The sequence below is a fragment of the Protopterus annectens genome, chromosome 7.part0 (assembly GCF_019279795.1).
Source record: "Protopterus annectens isolate FY-2018-M chromosome 7.part0, PAN1.0, whole genome shotgun sequence".
Taxonomy (NCBI): Eukaryota; Metazoa; Chordata; order Ceratodontiformes; family Protopteridae; genus Protopterus; species Protopterus annectens.
The window spans coordinates 528,079,157-528,095,536 of NC_056739.1; the positions used below are offsets into that span (position 1 = coordinate 528,079,157).

Sequence of the window (16,380 nt, forward strand, 5' to 3'; positions counted from 1 at the left end):
TTCCAATATATTATATATGTGTCTGTTGTCATATAACTGTGTGCACAAGGCAGGATTGGGGAATAGTGAGAGGTTCCTGGTTTAACACATGCAACTGCCAGATATGTGTGGCCCACTGCTGTACTCAGACATGGCCTAAGTGTGTGAGCATGCCCAGTTTGGCCTTTCAGTATTTTGTTGTCTGACATTTGCCTCATTTATTCAAGTGTGTGAGCATGCCCAGTGTGACCTTTCAGTATGTTGCTATCTGAAGTCCACTACATTTGTTGACGTGTGTGAACATGCCCAATATTAACATTTATACTATATGTGTGTTGAAAATCAAGTTGTATTTTTACTGCAGGGCTCACCTTTGTGTCATAACTCGACAGGGATTATGCTGTGCCAGCAGAGTTTCCATGAGACACTCTGCATAGACTTATCAACATTTCTTCATACAGTCTGACCATTGAAATAATGTCATGGTTAAGTGGTTCAGTACTGTGACTATAGTGCACAGTATCCTGGGTTTGAGGCCTGTCACTGCTTTATATTTTCATACTGGGCAGACCAGACTACCTAAGGACCAGTAAAGCAAATATGACCATGTTTACCTGCTTTTACTCCACTATGCCCAACTTTGACCGAACTTGCCCAACATTGCTCAACGTTAAACAACATTGCTGAACGTTGCCAATATTGCTCAACATTTCCCAAAGTTGTGCTAGTTATTGTGTGTGAAATTTTGTTTACATATACTAAATAGTGGTAAAAGCTGTTTAGCACTGCTTTATATTGCTTAAAACATGGCAATCATGCCTCAGGTGGTGCTGCAGGGCTGCCTATGTCGGATGCACATAGTGCACTCCCTATACATGTTTGAAAACAGGTAGTGTCAAGTTAGGCATCCCTTTAACTATATGTGCGAGTCAGAGAGAGGTATCATTTCCAGGGTTCCTACTGAGACAGTGTATGTGCTATGCATTGCCTTTTTGCCAAGGCCAAAGCATACTGGGCATGCCTCCTTCTGCTTCTGGGGCAGGCTCAGGTTGTTCCTCTTCTGAGTCACGCTCTGCCTGTGATGGCCTTGGCAATGATGGGGGGGCTATTTGGCCTGGCCCTATGCTGCTCCTGCTGCAGCTGTTTTCGCAGGATCATATTATGTAGCATAGCACATACCATGACAATCTGGGTACATGTCATTGGTGAGTACTGCAAGGCTCCAGCAGATGTGTCCAGGCACTGGAACCATGACTTAAGCAGCCCAAACGCATGCTCAATTGAATTTTGTGTTTGTGCGTGTGCCTCATTATGGCATTCCTGTTCAGGTGTGTGTGCATTTCTGATGGGTGTCATCAGCCACGGCTCCAGTGCATATCCAGCATCCCCCACTACGTGACCATGAGGGATGTCCCGATTGGCAAATGTCTGGTACAGCTGTGTCAGATGCCAAATATGGGAATCATGGTAGCTTCCAGGGTAGCCAGCACACACGTTCAGTATTATGCCCTGGGCTTCACACATGACCTGGCAATTGATGGAGGGGAAGCCCTTGCGGTTAAAGTAGGCCCTACCCCGCTCACTGGCTGGTGCTTTGATGCATATGTGCGTGCAGTCTATTGCACCCACTACATCAGGGTATTCCGCTATTTGCTGGAAAAGACGCATATTGCTGGCCAATACCTCATGGGAATTGGGGAAATATACATGATCACCGACATGTGCTGACATGGCATTTAGGAACTGGTGCAGTACCCTGGATGCTGATGACTGTGATATCCCCATCATATCACCAGCTGGTCTCTGGAAGGTACCTGTTGCTAGTATTCTTAGGTCAACACATACCTTGGTTTCCACTGGGATGGGTTCCCCTCTGTTGGTTCTGTGTGTGAGGTGTGACCTGCACAGCTCAACAATTTGCTGCATGAGGTCTCTGTCCACTCTATAGCACTCCACTATCTCCAGCTCATGTAACCCCTGGGAGGTTACCCTGGGCCTGTACACTCTTCTCCCTCTCCTTACTGTGGGTTGCTCAGCAGCATTCACATTGTCACCACCCCTCAGCATGTTGCATATGTCACCTTATAACAGCAATGGCAGCCCCTAAGATGTCTTTGTCTCAGTAAAGCTTTTTAAGTTTTCACTTCTATTAGTTTGCTGCAGTGTTGCAGTGTCTCTGAGGAAAACATGGTGGAAAGTTGTTTGCAGAGTTTTAAGCGCTGGGCTGGGCTGAGCTATTGTACTGCCTGTGTAATTGCCTGATTCTGATTGTTTTCACCTGGTAGCTCTGCTAGTTCTCCCTGGTTAATTTCCTACTATTTGTTATGCTTCCTTTTCCCTTTCTGTTTTCACAGGGGGCAGCGCAGTGCACACAAGTGCAAACACGCGCACACCAGCTCACACGCATGCACACATGCTTACACGGCCTAACACTTGCTGACTCCTGCTTAAATGCTTGCACACAGGCGCAAACGTGCTTACACACATTTCAACAACCCTACACATACTTACTCTGGCTTAAACGCGCGCACATAGGCACAGACGCACGCACACAGTCTTACTTGGATATACAGGCGCGCACCCTTGCGCAAACACGTTGCAGGCACTTCAACAAGAAACTTTAGTGTTATCCATGGCATACACCTTCAATTTCTTGCCTTTAGCTAGGATACACCTCTTCCAGTGATGAGTAACTGACAGCAAACACGTGCCACTCTGCTCCAATGAGCTTATATTCTTTCATACATATCTCCCTCGTGATGTCACCTATCTTCTACTCTGATACTCCCCATTTTCTACTCATACATTCCACTGACTTTGCTCATTTGCTATGTAAAATTGGGATTCACTACCCTTACCCTCATTTGCATAGGATTGCCTACTAATGCTTGGTTACATCTCTTAGACTGAATTTCCCCCCTTAGCAACCTCTACTCAGTAGCCACGTTGTCTTCAGCCTGCCTTTCACTTGCATGGAAAATTAAGATTTTCAATAAAATCCCTATTTGTTGCTTTTAATTTTTAGTTTTCTGGTTTTTAAAGAGCAGCTTGTTTGCGCATCGCTGCACTATGCTTAAAGTTCAGAGATCGAGGTAAAAAAAAAAATTTTTTTTTTTTTATTTTGCAACGGGGAACATTGCCAATGGCCATATATTTGGCCATTGGCATGCTTCCTCAACTGGATGCAGCCTTTATTTGGAGCTATCACGGCTCCGTTTTGCTATTTGCAGAACGGTACTCAGTTGTCAACAGAGTACATTTCTGCAAATAACACTACTCTTACTCGGACAGGTTAAGGTTTCCTGGATCGCAAATTTATCTCATTTGCATAGCTTTCGGCAGCAAATGAGGTAATTTGCATAACCTAGCCCTGTCCGTGTAAGAGTCATTTTAGGAGCTCTCTTGCACGCCCCTGCTGGCTGTTCCTGGATCGCTCGGTGGACATGTTGGCTGCATGGAGTCTTACTCTACTCTTAGACTCCGTGCAAGCATTCGTGAATCCGGCCTATAGGTGTATTTCTACACCTTCTAGAACAACTTAAAAAGTCCTTGGAACTTGTATCACTGCACAGTTTTTTGAAGCCAACATATTTGCTTGAAGAATGATACAGCCAGTAGTAAATTTCAGTTGATTAGGTTTTTGGTAGTCAATTACTTTTGCAGATATAAAACTAAGGAAAATGTGAGAAAAAATATTTGTAACAATCTCAGTAACTGTAAAGAAGAAAAACGTTGTTACTATTATGACTATTTAAGCTTCACTGTTGAAGTATGAAAAAACAAATAAAAATGGATTAATATCTATCAGGCAATACAACTTGCTTATATCTTCCTAATTTAAGTTTTTAATATAATTTATGCAAATTTAATGACATGATGTTCAACATATTTAAATTACCACATGATATGTTAATCTTGGCATATAGCTAATGCTCAAAACAGAGTGAACTTTCATTATTAAAAAAATATCATATTGTAGAAGTGGTAAAAGATATATATATATATATATATATATATATATGTATGGATCTAGGGTGTTTGATCGAATGATCAAACGTCCGAATCCATAACCACCGAACACACTTTAACAAAAGCGCTTTTATTGAAAAAGCACTTTCATTAAAGCGTGTTACTAAAAAAAAAAAAAAAAAAACACTACATTAACATGCCCCTCCACACCCCCTACTTTAATATTCTCCCTCCGAGACCACACTACAGTGTACAGGATTTTCCCTTATCCACACCATAGTACGGCCTTGGCAACAGGCATACTTATGCAAAAGTGCTTCTTCGGTGAAAAGCACTTTCGCGTAAGTATGCCCAGCCATTTGGGTTTCGGACTTTTGATCATTTGATCAAAAGTCCTAGACCTATATATATATATATATATATATATATATATATATATATATATATATATATATATTACCCTTTGTTCAGTATAAAAAGCCCTCAATTATGCTTATTTTTATGTATCTCTTCCTCTTCTGGAATAAAGACTTTACCCAAATAAAAAAATGAAAAAAAAAGAACAGCAGAGCAAACACACATACACTACTGCTTTTCCCCATTTGTTTGTGTCATAAAAGAAAAGAACATTTAACTACAATATAAAAAGAGTAAATGAAAAATTCAATGTTGGATGGTGTACATAGCTTCTTTTACCTTACAGGCAGTCTTTTGCCTTAAATTTCAAGAAGAAATCATAGTACTACATCTTAATTTTATTTTCATTTAATGGTAAGCAGTCTTTTAGGACATTTAAGTTTGCCCCTATGAGATAACCCAGTTGTTTGGAATTTGGGAAACTATGTGGACCATGACCTAGCTTTCGACCAATATGTGTGCTTATTCAAAAAAATGTCCTTCTGTACTGCACAGCTTATAAACAAAGGAATTTTGTCTACATCTGTTGATGCCATTGCCTTCCTTTGCTCAGCCCTCATTAGGCCATTAGTCCAGTCATCGAGTATAATGCCCCTTTGGGCATGCATCTGTCTGAACACATCCAAGCAACTGGAATGCCCACAGGCATTACTTCCTAAAAGTATACAAGTCTGAGAAATATGTTCTATATGCACCTATTCAAATGCCTGTCACTATACTTGGTATCCTAGAGAGGTGACCTGTGTCTTCCATACAAGGCAGCCTCCAACCCAGTACTGATGGACCTACTGCATATCAGGAAGTAAAACGGCATCAGAAATACTCAGTCTGGAGGTGTAACCCTCTTCAACAACAACAACAACAACAACAATAGAATGGTCTGGAGGTACAGGAGCATCTTGCAGGAGATATCACTACTGTGGAACAGACTCCCATCTGCATAAAACAAAGCTCATCCCTATCCATATTCAAGCAAAACTTGGATCAATGGATTTGAAATAGAAAATTTACTCTAGGACTGTCCAGTGTACTTCAAATGAACAGAAGCAGCTCTTAAATGCTTTATCCAGTGCATTGTTCATCTCAAATTCGCTATAGTATGATCCCAGTTATTCTCACTAGGAGTAATATATAATTATTGACCATAGGATGGGTAAGGCCAAACTAACACTAAATGAGCTAGGTTAATTCAAGCAACAAAAGGAAAAGTGACTAGCTTTAAAATGGCCCACAAGAGCAACTAGCCTAGTACTTATCTATGAACCTATAAACCTATGTAAAAGATTCAGTCTTGATTCTTTGAAGAAAGGTGTGATAGTCATACCTCTCAACTGTCCAGACTTTCACAAAATGTCCAGATTTTTCCTTGATATTTTTGTTCTGCTCATTATAAAATGTGTGGTTTTCTGCCAAATCGCTGAGGACTGAAGTCACTAAAGAATTACATTTATTTGAGTTTCAGATTTTACTTCCTTCAGAAAATGCTTGCTAACACAAATCCTGTTGTTCTAGCAAATTTCTAAGCTTAAAAGACCCATATTTAAAATGTGTCCATTTTGTGGCCTTTATCCTTCAAGTATATTAGGCTTTGTCCATATTTCTTGCACAAAGAGGTTGAGAGGTATAGTGATAGTCCATTTCAAATCTCATGGGATGTTACCCACTCACGAGAATGTCCTAAAGTCCACATTTAACTACTAATTTTTAAATTTTATCAAAAACAAACATACAATACTCTGTAATATAAATTAAATTAGAGATAGAAGTTTTATTTCTATTGTATGTTCCAGTTTACAGAATCTAAAAAACATGACTTAAAGAATAGAGATCAATGAATAATACAAATTATTTTGTACATTCATATAGTTCTTGATTTCTAAAAATCAGAGAAGAGTGTCATTAACGAATGCTGACCATTTGTAATTGTAAGGAAAGAGAAACGTGCACGATGATGGTGAAGACTCGCTTTTAGATATGTAAAAGATGGAACAGGTATTTGTCACAAGAAGGGAACATATGAAAACATGGTATTTCATGTTATCTCAAACCAAAAAGTTTGATTTTTCATGTTCATTTCACATTTGCAGAAAAGAAAATAAAGAATTTTTGCTTGAACTACTGAAATTAGATTTAAGTTGCCCCATTCAGCAATGAAACTTGATACTTAAAAAAATAGCAGAATGTTTGTGGAAAAGGTTTCATAGACTGTATGTATGTATGTATGATGTACGTACGTATGTATGTATGATGTAATATGTATGCATGTATGTATGTACCATGAAACACTCGGGTCTGTATTAAAAGCCCGAAAGGACTAAAGATCGAGTCTATGTACATCGACACATAAAGGTCGATGTACATAAACAACGAAACACTAAAACAGCGAAATCCGAAACACGGAATGAGTTCCATCATCAGAATGTGCAATACAGGTAAGTAAAAAATAACACTAAATAATTAATTTAACATGCATTCACCCCCCACACCCCCCTACCTAAATATACCAGCTCCGAGACCACACTACATTGAGGAAAAGGATATATTTCCTTATGGTGCAAGGAAGAGCTCTGAATGCAGGATATAGTCAACCTTTTATTAAAATTAAAATTTTTAATAAAAGGTTGACTATATTTTGCATTTGGAGTTCTTCCATGCACCTTTTGGATTGTTACTGGTTTTGAGTTGGTGGAAGTTTATTCTCCCGTTTTTTCTTGTTATGTATTTCCTTATCCCCACCATCGCACTGCTGACCAGGAAACACGTTCGACGTTTCAAATTTCACTGTTTTAGTGTTTCGCTGTTTATGTACATCGACCTTTATGTGTCATTGTACATAGACTCGATCTTTAGTCCTTTCGGGCTTTTAATATAGACCCGAAATGCTTAGTAGTGCTGAAATTGGAAACCTACTGAAATTTAAGGTTCAACACTAGGAGCCCTGAGACTCTGAAAGGTTATGTACAAATCCTTGTAAAATAACAGTGAATTGTGAAATTCACTGCTACACATTAAAAGTATTGCTAAATGTGGGTGACTACACCCCACCCACCTTATTTAGGTACACTAACTCGGAAATCACTGTGCCTCACTGAAGCAGGACTTTACAGACCTATAACAGTTTCAGATTTACTATGTATTTCTCTGTTGTTTGTCTTTCGGCTTTTTCCCAGTAAGGGGTCGACACAGCAGAACTCCGGTCCACTAATGATTAGCAGTAGATTTTTACAAAATGCCAAGGTGCCAATTTGACGCCCAACCTTCAACGAAGGCACGCCCATTTACTCACGCATGTCTTTCTAATGCTACCCAACCGTGGGGAGGACATGCAGAGTCCACACAGAAGGCACTCCCAAGCCATGCCGAGAATTGAACGAGAGAACCACTTGCTGTGAGGTAACAATGCTACCGCTGTGCCACCACGGCATTCACTATGTATTTCTCTGTAATCTCAGCCTTGCAGTTATGGGGTGGCACTTTGGTCGACAATCAGACAGTGGGAGCAAAATGAATTTGTCATTTCCTAGTTACAACCCTTCCCCATTCCCTGTCCACTGCCCCTACCACCTCTAAATTCAAAAACTCCCTCAAATCATATCTTCTTAGTACCTGGTTATGCCCTTGTATCACATAAACCCTCTAAGTATTAGTTACTAACCCACTGCTATCATCTCCCCCACTTGCTCTCTCAGTAACTGCATGGTGTATTTATTGGGAAAGTCAAACTATTAGCTGTTGAAATGCTTGATATATCTCTTCTCATAAAAATGGTCCAAAAATGTATAACTGCTATTGCCATTCTATTCATTTGACATTTCATTGCTTACTTAAGAGTGTTTCACTAATTTCTAGTTTTTCATTACTATGGTCACCATATATGTTGTAATCAGTTGTCTACATTTTATTTGCTGTATTTTTATTTGCTATATTGTTTTTGTTGAACTCAGTACCGGAGTTTTTCTCCTCAGGCCTCCACTGTAAATGGACCTGGTCCAGTCGGAATTTCCCAGTTAACAAATGTAAAATAAAAAAAATAAACAAATAAAAAATAAATAAATAATTAACTTTATATTCATTGCCACAAAAATTAACAATCATTATTTTCCTGTACATTTTATGTTCTAGTCAGCAGAGACTAATATCGTCATTACATTTTTTGAAATTTTCACCTGCTAAAATCTTTAAATCAAGATTATTTGTCATGGCATTTGATGCATTAAAAATTAAATCAGAGCTTTTCACTTTGAAAGGGTACCAGAAATGGCATTGCTTGATAGCATAAAATCACTTTTAAATGGCATCACTGTTTTTTAATACATGTTTCATTAGATATCCTCCAGTGTATTCTTCTGTTGTGTTAATTATGAAGTTTTGTGATACTTTTATGAAAGATTAAAGGTCGGGTGGCACACTGCCAGGGTAATCCTATGGGCTAGGCTAGTGAAGGCTCCAGGGCCATTAGTCTAGTATACACCTGTGAACCTATGACCCTATAACTAATGCTATTTTCTCATGTCTGTAAATCTGTAGATGTGTACCACTAAACAGAAACATATAATGAAACTTATTTCTTTAGTTACTTTACATTTTCTTACATGCTGTTTCTGACTAAAGTGCCTGCCAATAGATGTCTCCTCATGAGCTCATCCTATACAATCCTTGTCCTAGATATTTTCCAAGAAAGGTATAGGCATCATATAAATATCCCCAGAAGTGCTTGAGCCTGCACATACAGTGTCCAGCAATTATATGTATGGCCCTTACCCCTGCTGGCTAAGTATGTACCTGTTCCACATCATGGGTAACCTATCACCTCCCCTAATGTGTGCTTTCTTCCTCACTGACACATATGAGGACTATCATTACAGCTTGAGACTGCCAAGCCCATGTGTCCCAGTACCATAACCCCTGGTATCATTCAAACCTTCATTTGCAGATTAGGTTGATTTGACTGGGACTACCATTTTCCTCTTCCCAGGACGGGCAATCCTCCCTCCTTTGCTTAGCTCTCCCCAATGTCTAATCCAATATATGAACTCAGGCGTGGAGCCATAGCCACAACTTTAGCTATATATGCCACAGATCCAATTAATAATACATTTATAATATATTCCTTTAAGCAGGCTTGTTCTCCACATTTTGTTCATTAAGCAACATATTAATTCCTCACTACCGTGCAGATGGCTTAGCTCTAAACATACAGATCTCATTCATGCATACCACAGTTTACAAAAAATATGAAGATTAATAATGGGAACATACATTCTGTTCTTTAAAATCCCAATAATGTATTTCATTATTCATTGCTATTGTGCCTTTTCAGCAAAGACAAAGGAATTGTGCTACTTTAAGATTCCTTTAGTCACAGAAGGAAATTTCACTGAGTTGCAGTACAGAGAACTACAATTACTGAAAACCACAGCAGCTAACACCAAAGTTTTCTTTTTCATTTTTCTTTTTTGCAAGGATCAATCACCCCCTCCAATCCCAATAACTTACAAATCCCATAGTCATGGAGCGGTGGTTGAAAAATGTCAAAGTCCATTAGGTATTTACAAAGAATGATGTTGTGTAACATTAAGGCTCCCTTGATTTATATTTTATTGGGCACTTTTTGATTTCATGCTACATAGTGTTAATTTTTTGTCTGGTTTTTTTTTTGGATATTCTACCCAAGTCGTTCACAGCTTTCTCTTTTAATCAATTATTTTAAACATTTTTCTCTCTGTACTAGTATTAACTTTTATAGTTCCTATTTGGCTATTTTGAAGTGGTTGTCCACTGTTTTGTTTATTTTTGTATGAACCACTGGTTTCATAGACTACTGATTTTGGAATGTAAAAGGAAAATTCTATTTCTTTTAAAGAATATTAGTTTTGTTAAAAAAAAGTTATTCTGATCATGTCAGGTATTGTGTACTAGAAGTATCCATCATGGTTACTTCAGAATGTCAAGGTAATAATATAAACCTTTTCACACTAAAAACCACACATTTAGTCAGAAATGTGGCACAATAACATGTTAATGGCCAAAGCAGTATATTGTTTGTAAGCATTAATCATTCGTGAGAACTCCAGTTGCAATATTTGTATGTGTGTATTGTGAAGGCTGTCAGCCCAGATAGCTGGAATTTTGCAAATAATTCTATCATTTGTAAATAGTAATATGATTTGTATGCTTGTCCTACAAATGTAATAAAACTATATGTTATATGTGTATTAAACTGTTGGTGCAGACGTGTGTGTTAAACTGCATGTTATGTGTTAAGCTTCAAGAATTTAACCACAGTGTACCCTACTTGAAAAGAACAGATTTAACTTGCAAACTCTAAATAAATAAGTGAATTGTTTATGATGATGTTTATCTCAGCTAGGAGACAGAATATCTGTGGCTAGAAATTATTTCTATTGTCTTGAAAGATAAATAATTACAGGTTTCAAAGGTAAAAGTGTGTAACTGGTCATTCTTTGGGAAGGGTCTTATAGTAGCTGATAAGTAAGGGTGGTTGGTGGAAGTGATTTCTACCTTATAGTCTGGGCAAAAGTGAGCATAGCTAGTGAACCTGTGCCAGCCTTCCCAGGAGTGTCTGTGTGTTTGTATATAAATCACATTTCAAAGTGTGTGTGTGTGTGTGTGTGTGTGTGTGTGTGTGTGTGTGTGTGTGTGTGTGTGTGTGTGTGTGTGTGTGTGTGTCACTTGGGCAGGGACATGAAGCACTGGTTGGACAGAGAGAGAGTGTTGGAGGTTTTGGCTTGACCAATCGGCTGAGATCTTAACCCTATAACTGATGTCAGTTGGGGGGTCTTACTGGGGATCTGGAGAGAGAGAGAGAGAGAGAGCAAAAGAGAGAGACAAGTGCCACACTGACTGTGATCTCTGTGTGCTCTTAAGGGAAATTGTACTTTATTGTGTGTGTACTTGTCATCCTCCCAATGTGCATGTCATTCACTGGTGCTAGTGGTGAAGATTGAGGTTCCTTGATTACTGGACCAGTGCAGGGGCATCACATATATATTTAGCAGATAAAATACAAACTGTTTCAAAATATATTCTTTTACCACTTCATTGATAGATAGTCTGGTACTAGAACTTTTTTAGATCTAGCTCCTTTAACTAAGTGACTTACCATCTAATAATATGCAGTTGATGTTAGTAGTTTTAATGAAAAAGCAAATAGTTACTTAGAAAATGGCATAAAAATTTTACTCTGGGTTGTCTTGCAGTGGAGAAATTAATCGTTGCCACTTATTCATGTTTTCATATTTCTGTTCATATATTCACAACTGAGAGACCTATATTTTCTTAATTTGCATAGTGGGACACACCAATGTGGGAGGCAGGACAACTCACTGCCACTACTGGTTTATATCACACTATACTGAAAACATTGCTAGTTGTTTGTAATTATGAAAATAAGTAATTTTTCCATATGTACTTAATACTTCAAAAACCAAGTGACTTACAAACTGTTGCATTACATTAGGTGAAACCTTAAATGTTTTTGAAGAAAACTGTGTGATATTTGCATTGTAAGATGATCATTTTGAGGGATATCCAGTATTATTAGTATTGTTCATTTAAAATTAAACACATTTTCATATCTCTGTAATTATCTCAATATACATGCACTTGTTATGGGAAAGCTTATGCTTGGTTAACAAACATTTTCTAACAGAGTATGTCTATGTTGTAAAGTTTTGAAGATATGAAATGTGTTTGTGAAAGTTTAGAAAATATATAATTTAGAGTTTCTGTGCATTATAATATATTATATTATTTACAGTAAAAGACTATGAATGCACTGACTAAATCACTGTATAGAATACTTCATACTGATAACATTGCTGTTTGTACAGTATTAATAGCTTTTATTGTTAACAAAATATTTACAATTGTTTATCTTATGCATTCACAGTTTATTTTTCAGAAAATGCTCTGCAGAGCAAGATGTATGTAGGCCACTAGATGTATGACATTCTGCACCACATAGCTGTTAATGAGTTAACCTCATTAACCTAAGCCTTACCAATGGTTGCTTTCAAGCGTGGCCTATCAGCAGACCTTGGTATCTACAGGCCCATTAAATTCATTAAATTTATATGTAAAGCTATGTAGTGCAATGCATTATCTCAGATCATATTAAAATCAACATTAAAAACCTATTAACCCTGTGCCATCATAAATTCTGCTCTGTCAAAGGAGGGTTCTGCATCTTCAATCTTGTTACATTTTTTTTGTTGAAAAAGTCACTTAAGGAATTGATAGTGGTTACACAGTACATGTATACATTTGCAACTGACAGATATCTTTGACACTATTGTCGATTCAGGCATTATTGAGAAACATAAAAATATGAATATGAATCCTTATAAGGTGTGGTGGATAGCTAACTAGTTGCCTGACAGAAAACATGAGGTTTGAGTCACAGATGCCACTTCTGAAAGGATAAACAATTAAGAATGGTGCACACAGGGCTCATGGTTGGGACATCTCTCCTTTGGCATCTATTTCTCAGACCTTCAGGCCAACACTCTCTAATACTATGGCTATCTAAGATTGTAGACAACTGTAACATAATAGTTGTTACTCAGTTTTCCACTGACACAAAATTGCTCCAACATGTGGTAAATCATGTTAACAATTAATGCAAGGACCACTGTCTCAAAATAAATGAGGAAAAAGGGTAGTGTAGTTAATATTGGTAAAGAAAAAATGTCCCATATTATACAGATGACAACCTCCTCCAATCAGATGCTATTGTAAGAGATCTAGACACTCATTAATTATTGCTTCTTTTTTACCATCATGTTCCCCCTGTACTTAGGAAGCCTTCTATCCAGCTCATCTGATTTCCAAAGGCATCTCATCTATATCTAAATGAGTCTTAAATCTATCTCACTAGAGCCCATATTAGATTTAATTTCCCTTTTTGCAAGTATTTATCCAAATAGAACAGTAAACTTGAGACTCATCACTTTCCTAACTAAAAATATTAGTGGTTTCAAAAATCATTATTATTACAACAGACAGGCAGCCATCTCTATGTACTCAGTTTCTTACAGCATTCTCACTGGAGATCTGTGTCTAGCCTTTTAGGCCATGAAAGATTTGATCTTCTTTGACCTTCTATTCCTTCACAAAACAAATGTTTTCTCAAATACTAGGTTAAAGGAAGTAAACCTTTATCAACAGCCAGATAAGAAGTGCTGCCATGATTGATTCATATCCCAATGTAAACCCACATTTGGAACAAACTTCTATCACATGTCAAGCAGAGTAGCACCCTTGCCACCTTGAAGGAAAACATTGATAACTGGATGGGAGGTCTCAAATTCTCCTTGGTCTGTCTTGATTTTCCCACCTGAAAGCTGGAGTAAACTTTTGAATATGCATCATTGGCTATGCCTGCAATGGTCTCCAGACTGATTGCCTATTATTTATCTATGAATCTATGAACATGTTGTACTGAATGTGATGTTTGCAATTTAGCCAGTCTACAGTATGTTAACGATTCTAATGATTATTGATTTCCCTGGCCAGTGAGGGTTGCATGTTTTTATTCTCAGTTTATAAGCAATATAAATTAAAAATGGGTGATGTTTTGAAAACGATGACTTTAAAATTAGAAAGACACACTTCCCACCTTCACCATAGGCTAGATAATTGGATGGACAGCCTCAAATTCTCTCCAGGTATTTTCCCTTCCTTCCTTGAGGATTATGGGAACTTTGCAGTATGGGTTTTTGGCTAAGTTTATAATTGTCTTCTGACTGGTTACCTATGAACCTGTATCCATATATTTCTATATTCATTCAAACTGCATTTACTTTAAGAGATAATGTCTGCTTTGTTAGTAGTTATATGTGCAATAGTGGTCTCTTTTGTTTTATATTTGGTGGTAGTAGAAACACATTTCAGTTTTTGCTGAATATTTTTATTTGTTCCAATTATTAGTAATGGGCTAACTGTACTGTAAAGTATGGCAAGGAAGGCACGAGTTTCTGAAATTGCAGCTTCTACATTAGAAACAGTGAGGGTATACATCCAGATGGCATTATCGACTCCAAACAAGAAAACATACGATGTAACCAACATAACTACAGCTTTTGCTGCCTTTAACTCAATGCTGTTGCCTTGCTTTTTGTCAAGACTTCTGATATTCTGGAGTTTTTTGTTATGCTTATACAGAATTGCAACAATATAGCTGCTGGATAGTACCATCAGGCCAACAAAGGAAAAGTCCCGTAAACTATAAATTGTTCCATTAATTCTGTATGAAGCTTCATGAGGGAACCAAACAAAACAGAACTGTAAGTTGAGTGTATATTTTGGAATGCTTGAATTCACTTCAGAACGAGAATATATAAATCCAGCAGGTATATAAATTATACAGTTGATGCACCACAGAAATATGAAGATTCGCTGAATATTCTGAGAAGCCTTTTGTTTCAGTGTTGCATATTTTGATGAAGGAGGTAAGAGGATAATACATTGATACATGCTTAGGATAGCTGTTGTGCACACAGACATCGCTCGACAAACTCGGTAGGTAAAGATGACAAATTTACAACTATAGTCATTGAATAATTTCTGCATGCCTAAGGCTGTTAGAGTCTGGGGAATTCCTCTCACAAGGACAACCACAATGTTTACAAAGGATAGTTTGGTAAGAATGAAATCTGTTGGCATGAGCTTCTTATCAGAAGTTGCAGAGCCAAGGAATAACATTAGGATAGTGAAGTTTGCAGGTATCCCAATAATGAGAAGCAAAACAAAACTAGCAGACTTCAGAGTCAGCCGTATTTCCATGCTTGAATGTTTACTGTATGAGTTTAGATGTTTTCTTGAAAGCTGTAAAAGACACATAAGTCAATTTTCTTTAGATTTGCAGAAATTACTGTCTTTCCTTATCATTTCATTGTGTAGGATAGCGGAACATATCAATACAAATGTTTGTAATTAAAGACGAGAAATTATCTAATGTGATAAATTTTAAAATTAAGTCTTCTGCCTACTCAGAAAACATGGTTTATTTTATTATATTTGCAATAAGCATTTTTACTAATTTTCTTTATTAATTAGCTAGAAATATCTGACGTTAGACAATATTCTGAGCTTCTATTAGTTTCAGAGTCAAATGTCATTGTGATCAAATGAATGAAAAAAAAAATGCATGTGCTGTACTGCAACTCCACACACACACACACACACACACACACACACACACACACACACACACACACACACACACACACACATCCATCCTTCTAACTGCTGCATTTAACTGCACTAGTTTTCTTTTATTTATTTTTTTCCACACTTGTTATAAGTATTTTTTAAAGAGGCTTAAATAGCGAGGAGATAATAAAATGCCAGCTCCTTGCAAATGCAGGTGCAATTACTATTAGCTTTCTATTTTTGTCTTTCTTTCTTTACTATTTGTCACTGACTGAACAGCCACATATAGTAAAGTATAAACAAGAAGATGGCTGTTTTTTATTTCTTTTATATGTTTTGTCTATGCCTCATGGCAACTTAATCTGCTGCCTTGAAATTATGGACCTGTTGCACATCTCCCTTCATACATCAATACCTTTATGGAGAACATTTGTTCTCCATTAAGGTATAATCTTTAAATTCCTCCCATTTTCTAAACACCATCAATATATCACACTCTGTGGCCAAGGAGGATTGAAATAATTAAACCACTGATCATCACACTGCATGGTGACAGGGAAATTGACACATGCTACATGCCCAAGGGAAAATATACACATTTAAATAAATAGTTCATTACAATGCATGACCACGGGAAGATATACACCATTAATCCATTACTGCATCATACCACATGGCCTCAAGGAGATGTACACCTCCAAACCATCTCTGCATCACACTCCATGACCAGTGGAAGATGCCCATAATGAAACCATCACTGCATTACAATACATGGCCACAGAAAGATATGCTTCATTAAACCTGCACTGCATCAAGCTGCATGACCAGAGGAGGGTACAT

At 37.4% G+C, this 16,380-nt stretch overlaps 1 protein-coding gene across 1 annotated transcript; it reads right to left on the reverse strand.

Moving 5' to 3' along the window:
• Positions 1–14,190: 14,190 nt before the first annotated feature.
• Positions 14,191–15,171, reverse strand: LOC122806044 (olfactory receptor class A-like protein 1). The gene has a single exon (XM_044076283.1). The coding sequence runs from the start codon at positions 15,169–15,171 to the stop codon at positions 14,191–14,193; it is 981 nt and encodes a 326-aa protein (XP_043932218.1).
• Positions 15,172–16,380: the final 1,209 nt, after the last annotated feature.